Source organism: Moschus berezovskii, chromosome 9, assembly GCF_049115385.1.
Source record: "Moschus berezovskii isolate FMDL1 chromosome 9, NW_MosBer_1.0, whole genome shotgun sequence".
Classification (NCBI taxonomy): Eukaryota; Metazoa; Chordata; class Mammalia; order Artiodactyla; family Moschidae; genus Moschus; species Moschus berezovskii.
The window spans coordinates 36,808,738-36,822,375 of NC_142468.1; the positions used below are offsets into that span (position 1 = coordinate 36,808,738).

The 13,638-nt window shown below is 36.0% G+C and overlaps 1 protein-coding gene across 1 annotated transcript in view; it reads right to left on the minus strand.

The window, feature by feature from the left end:
- Positions 1-792: 792 nt before the first annotated feature.
- Positions 793-13,638, minus strand: part of CGRRF1 (cell growth regulator with ring finger domain 1) — a 29,237-nt gene continuing 16,391 nt past the window's right edge. The window contains exons 2-6 of the mRNA XM_055436709.2: positions 12,596-12,735; positions 9,503-9,680; positions 9,201-9,348; positions 1,836-1,943; positions 793-1,609 (exon numbers count right to left, since the gene is read on the minus strand). Of these exons, the coding sequence (XP_055292684.1) occupies positions 1,289-1,609; positions 1,836-1,943; positions 9,201-9,348; positions 9,503-9,680; positions 12,596-12,735 (895 nt within the window). The 3' untranslated portion in view covers positions 793-1,288. The remainder of the gene's footprint in view (positions 1,610-1,835; positions 1,944-9,200; positions 9,349-9,502; positions 9,681-12,595; positions 12,736-13,638) is intronic.

A 13,638-nucleotide genomic window follows, 5' to 3' on the forward strand; every position in this document is an offset into this window, starting at 1 on the left:
CTAGAAGATATTTGTTACCTAGTTATTGAATACAGATAAAATTTGATTTGGTTTATAAAATGAAGAAAAAGTAGTCTTTTTGAGAGTGCTATATTTGATGGGAATAAAATAATATTATATAAACACAATGATAGATAAGGTATAATTTTTAATACAAATAGGACAAAATAAGGCTTGGAAATCTCCCTGCATGTCACAGTTTATTTGCCATGATATAATTTCTTAGTAAATTAAAGGTAATTTCCATTGAAGAAACAGGAAGCTCTGATTTACTTTATTCTTCTTAATCATCTTGGGAAAAGTGGGGAACGGGGCTTTTTTGACTACCAGGTTCCTCAACTCCTAAGAGGATGTAACATGGGATAAACAAAGTGATTTACTATTCAGAAGGACATGGGGTTAATCTGGCATTAAAAGAAACACACACACACACTAGAAAAAAAATGGTTTGTTTCTTTTAGTGGTTTTTCTGGCTCTGAAACCTCTCCAGTTTGGATGGATTCTTTATGCAGGAGGAAATCTAACGTAAGGTATTGAGAGTCTCACAGAGCTTCCCTAGTAGGTCACATCCTGCTAATCTAATCATATTTGACAATAAATTTAATTATCCAAGAAATTTTATTATCCATGTTTTATATATCTGCTTCCTATAAATGAGTATCATTTAAATCTATGATATACTGAGAACAGTCAAGAATTATTTCTTGCATTTATAATTTAAGAAGCTATATTTAAAAATTAAGATGTTTATGTGACTATGATTATAAGGAAAATGAGAAACCAAAACAGATGGATATTTATAAAAACTGATATTTCATGAAAGGATTTACAGTTAGAAGCCCTTTCCAACTCTTTTGTAAACTAAGAAACATACAATTACTTTAAGAAGAATTCAGCTTTTACCCAATTGCACTCCAGATTACGTCAAAGAAAAAACATTCTGAAATATTAAGACTTTTACTTCCTCAAATTTTAGGTGGATTGCTTTTCAGAATTTTTCTAATCGATATTACATGAAATCCTCTGGCTGATAAAAGGCCAAATGTTTACGTTCTTCACAAGAGGTTGAATGGGTTTTTATGCATTGACACAGAGTGGAATTTCAGTATTTGCCATACTGAACAGCAAGGAATAATTAATTTTCGCCATCCATGTATCATACAAATATGAAGTTAAAATAGAATTTTCACTGACGGTTAACACTGTAGATTCCATGTTATGATTAGTTCCAAGAATACAAAGTTTGCATCTTCAGTAGGAAGTGTACTTTTCAGTTGTTACAACATCCTCAGAGACTTTTCAGTTTGTCTTTATCTTGCTCTTTTTGACTGCAAAGTGCAAACGATTCCTGAACAAATTGCCTACACATTGGGCACTGCTGAAAATACTTAACACAGCCATCACACAAGCATGTGTGTCTACACGGCAAGAGCACCCAGTTCACAGTCCCATTCTGGCAAACCACACAGTCCTTGCTATTCTCTTCTGGAGGCTCCACTTCACTTTCAGATAGTCCTGCCTTTTCTAGCAAACTTCGGTCTGTGTTTTTTTCTTCTGGAGAAGAATTGCTGGCTGGAGTGGAATTATTATTTGCAGACATGAAAAGTTGCTGAAAATCAAAGAAACAAATGTAAAAATAATTACAAATGACAATTATGCTTCAAGTACAGGGGTTATAAGAGCTGCTAAAAACATATGAACTAGCAAATCCAATAGCAAATAAAAGTTAACTTCTATAATAAGTAACTGAAAATATTATTATCTCTTTATAATAGTCATTCTCTGAAACTCTGCAAACAGAAAAGACAAAAATAAGACTACAGGGTACAACTTACCTTAAGATCATGAAATTGACCTTGAGCTAGGAGTAAATATTGATATAATATCCTACAGGAGAGTTTATAAGTCTTATCAGGAATATGAATTACTGACACCATGGAAATCTAAAACAGAAATTAAACACCAGTCAGTATGTGATTTCCTTATATTATTTCACAGATATGTGAAAAATATTTCTCAAGTAAAAATAAGAGGTTGATAAAATTTATAATAATTTCCTTAAATCACAGTCACTAGAACCCAGTTATATATATTTTGCCAGAGTTATTTTACTTATCCTCAAATTCACAAATTTAATGTCATCCCAACAAAAATAGCAACTAGTTTTTCATATAGCTACATGAGTTGACTCTACAATTAAAATATAAGAGCTAGGAAAATACTGGAAAGAAAGCTATGAGAGGGACTAAGTTCAGTCAGATGTGAAAACATACTACAAAGCCTCTAAAATTTTAAAACAGTGTGGTACTGGCACATGAATAGATAGCTGGATGGAACAGAATAAACAGTTCACAAACAGACTTAACCATATATGCAAATATAAAGGTTACATTTCAAATAACTAAACAAAGAGAGTCTTTGTAATAATAAAAAATACTGGGGCAACTGGATAGCTGTTTGGGAAAACAAAATTAGATTCATAATTGTAAAAAATAAAACTATACAAGTACTAGGAAAAAAACATGAATTTCTTTTTAGTTTCAGTGTAGAAAAAGACTTTCTATGATTCCAACCTAGAGGCAGATAAATATGACAAATATAACTACATAACAATGTAAAATTTGCATGACAAAAAAACACTATATGTAAAGTCAAAAGACATATGACAAGCTAAAATACATATACACAATGTATGTCACAGACATAAGTTAATATCCTTAACTTATAAAGAACTTTTAAAAAACTGAAGAAAGAGTGAATAAAAATTCTATACAGAAATAGGGCAAAGACATGAACAGATAATTTACAGAATGATAAAACATAGTCCTTAGCCATATTAAAAGATGTTCAATTTCACTTATGATAAATGCAAATTGAAACTTCACTGAGATATCATTTCTTGCTCATCAGATTAACAAAAATTGAATAGCTTATCAGTACACTCTATGGAGAAACCACCACTCTCATATACTGCTGGAGGAAATGTGTTTAAAAAAAAAATACAATTCCAAAGGAACAACTCCAGTGGGGGGGAATTTGGCAGTAGGTAACTGATGCTGGGAAAGGTTGGGGACGGGAGGAGAAGGGGACGACCAAGAATGAGATGGCTGGATGGCATCACCGACTCTGTGGACATGAGTTTGAGTGAACTCCGGGAGTTGGTGATGGACAGGGAGGCCTGGCGTGCTGTGATTCATGGGGTCGCGGAGAGTCAGACACGACGGAGTGACTGAACTGAACTGAACTGAACAAAATGACCACACTTACTTAGCCTTCAACCACATAACCTAACCAATATTAAACTACAGACACACAAGTTATCCAGTGGAAGATTATTTGTTATTACAGAATACTGAAAAACACCTGAATGTCCAACCACAGGAGACTGGTTGAATAACTATGGCATTAATATATGTATACCCTACATACAATAGAGTGCTAGGCAGCTGTTCAAAAAAAAATGAGGAAGATCTCTATGAACTGATCTGGAGTGATTTCCAGGAGATATAAAGTAAAAAAGGTGAGAACATGCATAGTGTAAAGTGTTTCCTACTTTTTGTATAAGAAAGAAGGGAAAAGATAGATATCTGTATTTTCTTACCATTAGAATAAGAAACATAGGAAGGATAAGCCAGAAAACAATGAACTTGGGGATGAAAGCATCATCTGAGTATACCTCTTTATGTAGTTTTTTCACTTTTGAGAGAACTAATCCGAGGAATTTATGGACACTGTTTTTGATGATAAATCCTCAGTTTGGGGCAGGAAATAAGGAAAGGGTAGTTTGAGGACTTAAATAATCAAATTCAGTAATGAATTATAAACCACTGGGAGGAAAAGGAATTTATGAAGCTGTGAGATAACAAATAGATAATTAAAGAGATAAATCAGAGGTCTCCTGCTTGTAATAGAAGGTAGAGGGCTGAATGCAGGGCTGAAGTTGGAAAATAATCATTTTGCAACCATCATGGTAAAGACGAACTCTGATAAGAATCATTAATGGATACTAAATCCAAGGGGAGATTTTGATAAAGAACAAGATATTTGTATGGTCTTAAAGTGCCTTTTCACACACTGCCTATTATTTGCAAGGGAGGGAGAAAAAAAAAAAAACAGGAAACAATGGGAAATTAGATAATACCTTGACTGAGAGAACAAAATTAACATTGCCAATGAGGGAAAAGAACCTCCCATTCTTCTACAGGCGATGCTCTGAAAAGCAAACATTATCACCGGCCTGGTACACTGGCTGAAAATGCTTCAGAGTTCAGTTCAGTTCAGTTCAGTCGCTCAGTCGTGTCCGACTCTCCGCAACCCCATGAATCACAGCACGCCAGGCCTCCCTGTCCATCACCAACTCCCAGAGTTCACTCAAACTCATGTCCACAGAGTCAGTGATGCCATCTAGCCATCTCATTCTCTGTCGTCCCCTTCTCCTCCCGCCCCCAACCTTTCCTAGCATCAGAGTCTTTTCCACTGAGTGAACTCGTCGCATGAGGTGGCCAAAGTATTGCAGTTTCAGCTTTAGCATCAGTCCTTCCAATGAACACCCAGGATTGATCTCCTTTAGAATGGACTGGTTGGATCTCCTTGCAGTACAAGGGACTCTCAAGAGTCTTCGTCAACACCACAGTTCAAAAGCATCAATTCAGCGATCAGCTTTCTTCACAGTCCAACTCTCACATCCATACATGACCACGGGAAAAACCATAGCCTTGACTAGACGGACCTTTGTTGGCAAAGTAATGTCTCTGCTTTTTAATATACTATCAAGATTGGTCATAACTTTCCTTCCAAGGAGTAAGTGCCTTTTAATTTCATGGCTGCAATCAGCATCTGCAGTGATTTTGGAGCCCCCCAAAATAAAGGCTGACACTGTTTCCACTGTTTTTATGAAACATCAGACAAAATGAGGAATGTCCTGTTTTACAAAAACAGTATGTGCATGTGACTGTATTCCTCAAAAATGCTAATGTCATAAAAGACAAAAAAAGCTATGGAAATGTTTCAGATTAAAGGAGGTTAAAAATACATGACAAATATAATTTCTGACTCTAAACTACAATATGTACTGGAGGGAAAAGACATGTTGTAAACAATACTGTTAGATAGGCTGATAAATTGGAATGCAGATAACTGATTGGATAAAATATTGTATCAATGTTAGATTTATAAAGTAGATAACTACATAATAGTTACTTAAGAGAAGACACCTATTATTAGGAAATACACACTGAAGTACTTGGATGTAAAAAACATCATGTATACAACTTATTCTCAATCCATTAAAAAAATATATATATACATACACATACATGTTCTTTGTTGTTGTTTTTAGCGCCAAGTCATGTCTGACTATTCTGCAACATTATGGACTCTAGCCTGTCAAGCTCCTCTGATCATGGGACTTCCCAGGCAAGAATACTGGAATGGGTTGCCATTTCCTTCTCCAGCAGATCTTCCCAACCCAGGGATCAAACTTGCATCTCCTGCATTGGTAGGTGGATGCTTTACCACTGACCCACCACGGAAGTCCATATATACATATACATATGGGCAAATAATGAAAATGGGGCAAATGTTAACAATTAGATCTGGGTAAACAAAGCACAAGCTGGAATCAAGATTGCTGGGAGAAATATCAATAACCTCAGATATGCAGATGACACTACCCTTATGGCAGAGAGTGAAGAGGAACTCAAAAGCCTCTTGATGAAAGTGAAAGAGGAGAGTGAAAAGGTTGGCTTGAAGCTCAACATTCAGAAAACAAAGATCATGGCATCTGGTCCCATCACTTCATGGGAAATAGATGGAAAAACAGTGGAAACAGTGTCAGACTTTATTTTTTTGGGCTTCAAAATCACTGCAGATGCTGATTGCAGCCATGAAATTAAAAGACGCTTGCTCCTTGGAAGGAAAGTTATGACCAACCTTGATAGTATATTAAAAAGCAGAGACATTACTTTGCCAACAAAGGTCCGTCTAGTCAAGGCAATGGTTTTTCCCGTGGTCGTGTATGGATGTGAGAGTTGGACTGTGAAGAAAGCTGATCGCCGAAGAATCGATGCTTTTGAACTGTGGTGCTGGAGAAGACTCTTGAGAGTCCCTTATACTGCAAGGAGATCCAACCAGTCCATTCTAGAGGAGATCAATCCTGGGTGTTCATTGGAGGGACTGATGCTAAAGCTGAAACTGCAATACTTTGGCCACCTCATGGGACGAGTTGACTCACTGGAAAAGACTCTGATGCTGGGAAAGGTTGGGGGCGGGAGGAGAAGGGGACGACGGAGAATGAGATGGCTGGATGGCATCACCGACTCTGTGGACATGAGTTTGGGTGAACTCCGGGAGTTGGTGATGGACAGGGAGGCTTGGCGTGCTGTGATTCATGGGGTCGTGGAGAGTTGGACACGACTGAGTGACTGAACTGAACTGAACTGAAAGGGTATATGGGTGTTCTTTTACATTTTTATTTTGGCAAGTTTCTGAAATTATATGCATATAGAAAGTTTAAAAAACAATGGCTGTAAACATACTATATTCTTTACAGCCTCATAAGGATGTATTAATTTGGCAATGACTTCAGAGACTTTTAATATAATATCAAAATAACAGGATTGTATTTTGGTAGAAGACAGTAACGCTATCACCTATTACTAACAATCCTGCCATTTAACATCAAAAGCCTCTGAAGCTACTATCATGCTAGTTATGAATATATATGTAATTGTAGATATACATTTGATGTGGAAAAATGTACAAAACATATTAAATGAAAGCAGACCCCAAAATAAAATGGACAATTTGATCCCATTTTTGTCTTGAAATTACATATATAAAGGTCTAGAAAGATATAGACAAATACAATTACTATCTTTGTGTGATAGAATACCGGTGATTTTCCTTTTTTTCCTTTCTAGATTTTTTATTTCCTTCCACAAACATACATTATTTGAGTAATACAAAACAGAAACTAGCATAATTTAGTAAAAGTGAAAAAAAAATTTAAGTTAAAATCTTGCAATGACAGTCTTCACTTTCCTTATCTAGCTAAAATAACAAAGTAGTTCCTAACTACAGGATCTGAATGTAATTTACAATAGGAGTTACAATAGGAATGAGAGAGTTTAAATTTTTTTTTTTTTAGATTTAGAATCTCTGACTCCAGATAAAATATTGAAAAACCAAATGCCCAGTTTGCTTTTAAAATTAAGAACAGAGAACACAAATACAAAATATACCAATAGACTTTAGTTGCAATATTAGGCCCTATATGAGAGATAAGAGATGGAGAAGCTAGGATTAACAGGAAGGAAAGCAGGGAGCCTGCTGATAAGAACAGAAGACCCAGAGAAGGACCCAGGCAGGGAGGTACAAAGAAGGAGAGAACAGGATGGCTGACCTGTAGAGCCAGGTACCCAGCTGCCCTGTGGGAATAAGCCTCCTCCAAGCACTGCTGGGCCAGGAGACTTCACTCCAGTTGGATCAGGGGTGTGAGAGCAAATCTTTCCCCATTTACAATGCCACTGAACTTTACACTGAGAAGTGGTTAAAATGGTCAGTTTTATGTTATATGTATTTCACCACACACACACACACACACACACTCCTCTGTTTAGATGGAGGAGGAGGAAAGTTAGAAAATAAGGAAGAGTCTGAGAATTCAAGTTGACAAAGAGCAGCAGCAGTGAGGGGGAAAGGAACCGCAAGGGAAGCTGAGAAGAAGGTGACAGGAGTGACCCTTTCTGTTTCGAGTGAAAGAAACAGGGGAGCTTAGAAGAGATGGGGGGCATGGTGGAGAGAGAAGGGCTATGTTGCCCAGGTAGGCAGGGTGAAGGACCAAAAGGCTGGAAATACGAAACGGCCAACTCGGTGGAAAAGGGAGGAGGGCCACAGGAGCGCGAAGGGAGACAGGGACAAGAGCTCTCCTGTAGGCTATCCAGGAGCTTAGCTGTGGGGCTGTAAGTGGCTTGCTAACATTCACTGGTATGACTTTTTTTTTTTTTTTCACTTAACAAATTTACTGAGTACCCATTGAGTTCTAGGTACTGTTAGATCCTGCAAATGAACTGGTTAGTATGACTTGTATTTGGAAAAAACAAACTGACTTCAGCTCAGTGGAACTTCAAATTAACATCCCCCTTCAAAAAAAAAAAACTACAGAGGCATAACTACACTGAGCAGCATCTAGATCTCCCAGTTAGGGTCTGCACCTTCCAAAGCTCAATGCATGCTTGTTTCATGGAGATAATCCTGTTAAAAACAAAGGATACTGGCACAGGACTACAAAGGCTCAAAATCAAGCCCTGGTTCCATCTCTTATTTCGTGAATGGCTGGGATTTTTCTTCAAACTCTTTTAGTATCTATAAGAAGGATATTTGCCCTAACATACAAGGCTGTTGGAAGAAATAAATAAGTTACTGGTGGCCAATGTACTTTGTCTGTTACGAAGTGTCATAAAAAATGTTACCATATCTTTATTAATCAATATATCTATTTCAAGCACTTCAGAAAAGTAGCAAATTGGTTATAAAGGCATTCTTATCATGATAAGACTTTACCAAAAGTTTATTTCATGAACAAGCTTCTACTGTACTTAGAGGAATGTCAGGCTCAGGGCCTTTTAGATCTCTAACATGCTTTTATCTTCCTAATTGGGATAAACTACTGGACTAAAGAAATAGCACATAATGAGAAAAGAAGATTACAATAAAACTGAAAATATAGGGACCAAAGACATATAAGATATAGATGCAACAGGGGCTGTGATGGAAACAAGATGACTGCAAGCACGCAAAGAAAAGAGTGGATACTGTCTTAAAATCGAGCACTTCAGATCATTACAATAGTTATCCGGTGCTAAAAATGCCAGGAATAAACATGCTCCCTAACAGCCTTCTTCTATGTGGCAAACACCACAGAATGCAGAATGAGGAAATTAACATAATTCAACTCTGTCTTTTATTTTCTAAATATAATCATATTCCTGCAACCCATATGGGAAACCACAAGTCACACTCTGAAGAAGCAACACACATAAAAAACTCTTACAGGAGTACTTCCCATACATTCATTTCCCAAGAAAAATGTGTCCAGGCCGCAGAAATTAAAATAAATCTTTTTCTATTTCACCAAATAATTAAGACCCACCAATCAAATCACTTAAAAGTAATGCTTCCACAATTTTAAAATTACTTACAATGTCATAAATTTCTCGGTCCTCCTTATCGGCTAGGGTCAACAGCGCTACCAAAGGATAGCGAGATCTCGGCACTGTACCAAAGTCTTCAATTTTAGTATCTCTTGGTAACTGGCAATATATTTCTTCTTTGCTGTCCTTTTTAATACTTTTTGAAGATGTAAAGGTAAATTGCCACTATAACAAAAAAATACAACAATATACCAAAAGGAGTAAATAATAACTTAGCAATGCAATTTTATTCATAGAAAATCTCGTCTAAAATTTTCATGTGCTAATGGATGTATCAAATGAAAGGATACAAATACTGCTCTTGATAGAGATATTCACTATACAGAGCATCTTCTAATGCTCGCGGAGTGCTTATTCGGAAGCAATAAAAGTGCTTCTGCAGAGCTTCATATAGTTTTTGAACACTGCATCCCCAGTAGCATGTTAGGAGGCTATCTTCAAGGCAATCTGTTGTCAAAGTTATGCCAGCTGTAGAAAACAAATGAGATAAAGAGAAGAAAATGACCTAATGTAATTTCTATTACAATTATACACAGTGAGTAACAAAAGCTTCCTTTTGGATGCTGGCCAGGCTGATGGCAGTTAAAGGAACTCATTAAAGGGTATGTGTCTGTAAATGAAGGAAATGGTCTCTGAAACAAAAGATAAAAAAACTTCAATGTCTACACAGTTTTGAAGCGCACTCAGTAAACTCTGTTACATTATTTCACACTTAGATTTGGAAGTTATAATTTTTTTTTGGTGACTTCAAGACTCTGCCCACACAGATTTAAAAGACTGAAATACAGTTCACTATTGATAACCTACCGCTCTAACAGCATATATAACCCTCACTATGAGAACTAATAGAGCTGTCTCCCAAAGTGCAGATATACAACACATGGGGGCCACAAGATGATCAGTAGAATAGAAAAAACATTAAAAAGAAATTGAGCCGTATTAATATGAACATACTAAGTGACAACACTAATATACTCTATCATCCAGTTAATGTCCCATGTAATATGCAAAATATCCTGAGGAAAGAGTGGAGATTCCAAAACATGCAGGGTTTGACAGTGATGCCCTCACTCATTTGCTTATTGCCCTCACTTATTTGCTTTCAGCATAATAAAAGATATTATAATTTAAGTAAACCTGATTATGTAGATATATAAGTTATAAGTGAACATACAATTATATTTTCTAAATTTAAATTTTTTTTATTGGAGAGTAATTGCTTTATCCACATACAATTATCTTATGTAGTTTTAACTATTAATACTTACATAGGACTGTATGCCAGTTGTATGATTTTTTTTTCCCTTGCCCATGGCAGTTGTAGCAATATCAGGTTCAAGGGCAGCAACACTCACTTCTCATACTGTGGACAGTGCAAGCTGCAACATCTACTGCTCAGTGGCCATGGCGTACTTATCAGAGCAAAAGGGCATGGTTTTGGTCATTGTTCCTGGCTGAACAGCCTTGGTATCTGATTCTGGCTCTCCAGACCTACTGGCAATTCTGTAAACTATTCAATGTCCTTTTATTGGAATCATTTCTGTTGTTTACAAATAGGAATTTTTATTGATGCATTATCTATTTCTTAAAGGGTGATCTCCTTAGGGAAGGAGCTACACAGACACAAGCAGATGCTCTGCTGCTGCTGTGGCTGCTAAGTCACTTCAGTCATGTCTAACTCTGTGTGACCCCATAGACGGAAGCCCACCAGGCTCCCCCGTCCCTGGGATTCTCCAGGCAAGAACACTGGAGTGGGTTGCCATTTCCTTCTCCAATGTGTGCAAGTGAAAAGTGAAAGTGAAGTCGCTCAGTCGAGTCCGACCCTTAGCGACCCCATGCTCTAGAGGACATCAAAAACTGACCGAGTTTTTCACTTTCTTCTCAGTTTAGTAGTATGTACGCAGAGGCTCAGATTCCAAATATGTACCTTAGCAACAGTGGAGAGCAATTTCTAATCACAGTTAAGCAAAAAATCTTAATTGGCAGGAATTTCACATAGGTAACTGGAACAGAATTTGATTTCAAATTTTTATATAATTCCAAACATCAGGTATTAATTCAAGAATAGAAAATTCAATTAGCTATGTTTTTCAACTAGCTATTAAGTAGCTGAAGAAAAACATTCCATTAATACAAATTATATACATATATTAAAATCATACATACTTTCTTCTGTTTCACCTAAGAACCACACTACTTGAAGCAAGAAAAAAAATCTGGAAGTAGATAGGAGAGGAAAAAACAGAAAAGGCATATAAAAAAAAAGTAGAAAAAGGAAAATATGGAACCTAGAAAAGAATTTCTTATTACTAGCAAAAATGTGAAAAGATGTATGTTTAGAGCTCTGGTTATATCAAAATGCTGAAAGCCACACAAATATCAAAAGAAATTAAATGAATAAAATATGGAACACTTTATAATGAGGTACTATGACTCTTAAAAACGAATTGAGTCATATCATAATATCTGTATATACTACTGACTCTTTGTGACCCCATGGACTGTAGCCCGCCAGGTTCCTCTGTCCATGGAATTCTCCAGGCAAGAATACTGGAGTGGGTTGCCATTCTCTTCTCCAGGGGATCTTCCCAAACCAGGGATTGAACCCAAGTCTCCCGCACTGCAGGCAGATTTTTTACAGTCTCAGCCACCAGGGAAGCCCAACAAACTACTTACTGATTCTCTAATGTATTTTTCTACTTATATCTCAATGCTATGCTCATGCTTCTCCTTCTACCTAGAAGTTCTTCCAACTTTCCAAAACAAACACCTACTTATCTCAAGACTGTACTCTAAAAAAAAGAGAGAGAGAGTGAGTGGGGGAAGAAAAGAAAAATGAGACAGACAGAACATTTCTCTTTATGAAGCTTTTCCTGCACACACCTTCCGAAACTTAACCCTTTCTTTCTTTTACTCCAGTGTTTCCTAGATAATTTTGCAGACAACTTATCTTCCCAAGTATAGAAACAACTACCATGTATTGTTACCATTTAATATCAAAAGACCAGAATTTCAGATGAAATGATGGCTGTTTTTCAGGAGGGTAGCAACCTTAATTAGCTCTACTTCTACTACATTGCTTTGCTTTCCTCTCTGCACTGAAGACCAATGAAAATGGCACAGCATCCTAATAAGACTTCTCTTATTAACTCCTGTGACGCTTTATTCTTCTTATATAAACGCCTTTATTTACTAGTTGATAAGCTACTTAGGAGCAAGATTAGTCATTGTGTCCCAGGTATGCAGCATAGCTCCTAGAACAGAACAGGTGCTCAACAAATGTTTGTTGGGTCTGAAGAAGAGAAAGCAATAGAGAAAGAAAATTAAAGGGCTAAGAAAGGGCCATAGAAATAGAGAAAAATCTTTGGAAAATAGCCACCAACTTGTAACTGAAGCTGAAGATGGATTGGTGATCTCTAAGCCAAAGGGATTTTTGACTTGTCTCATTTGCTTTTTGAAAACTCTTGTGTTGAACTGGGTCTCTTCTGAATTTCTCAGAATTACTGGAACATCCCAACCAAACCTGAAGAAAGGTAAAAATAAAATAAAGCATAACTTTAACAAATACTGAAACTTTCAGTGATATGTAAAGTATTTTGTATTTTGTTAGTTACTCTTTCTAACCTAAGTATCAGAAAATTTACATTATATTGAAAAAGTAATCCAAAATTAAGAGAGATTAGATATTCCATAGAATTGGAATATATTGTTCACCTGGCTGAATCAACATACTCTTGAAAACAAAGATTTCTATTGTTAATTATTGTTAATTACAAAGGAGTTCCATGATTATAACCAAAGTGTACCTAATACAATAGCAAAAACATGATAGAATTACTGAACTTCTAAATAATATAAAAAGTAAATGTATATTTAATATGTAGACTATTTGATATTATTTAAGGGACAAAAGAATTTTAAAAACTAAATATAGCCCTTCATTAATATATCATATTCTCTACTTTTAAATTTCATGTAAAAATGTGATAAAGAACAAACTTAGAGGGAAAATGGAGTGCATAAATTCAATTCCTTATAATGGTAGAAAGAAGATAAGTTTACTCAGTTTAAACAAAACAACTAAAAATGAAAACACATTAGTTAAGCCAGGGGACTTAAGTTTAAGATAGCACAGTTACTTTAATACACTGTTTTCTCTCCAAACAGCAGTGACAGATTAAGAAAAAGAAAAATCAAAAGGAGCCCAACAAAATGAGTAAACAAATAGTGGTTTACTCACTGTTTAAACAAAACAATACTACCACTCAACAATGAAAAGGAAACAACCATGTGGATAATTCTCAAAAACAACATACTGTGCTAAAGAAGCCTTACATAAAAAAGTACATGCTCTATGATTTCATAATAGGAAACCCTACAGAAGGAAAAACTAATTTACGGTAGAAATAAAAAACAGAACAATGGC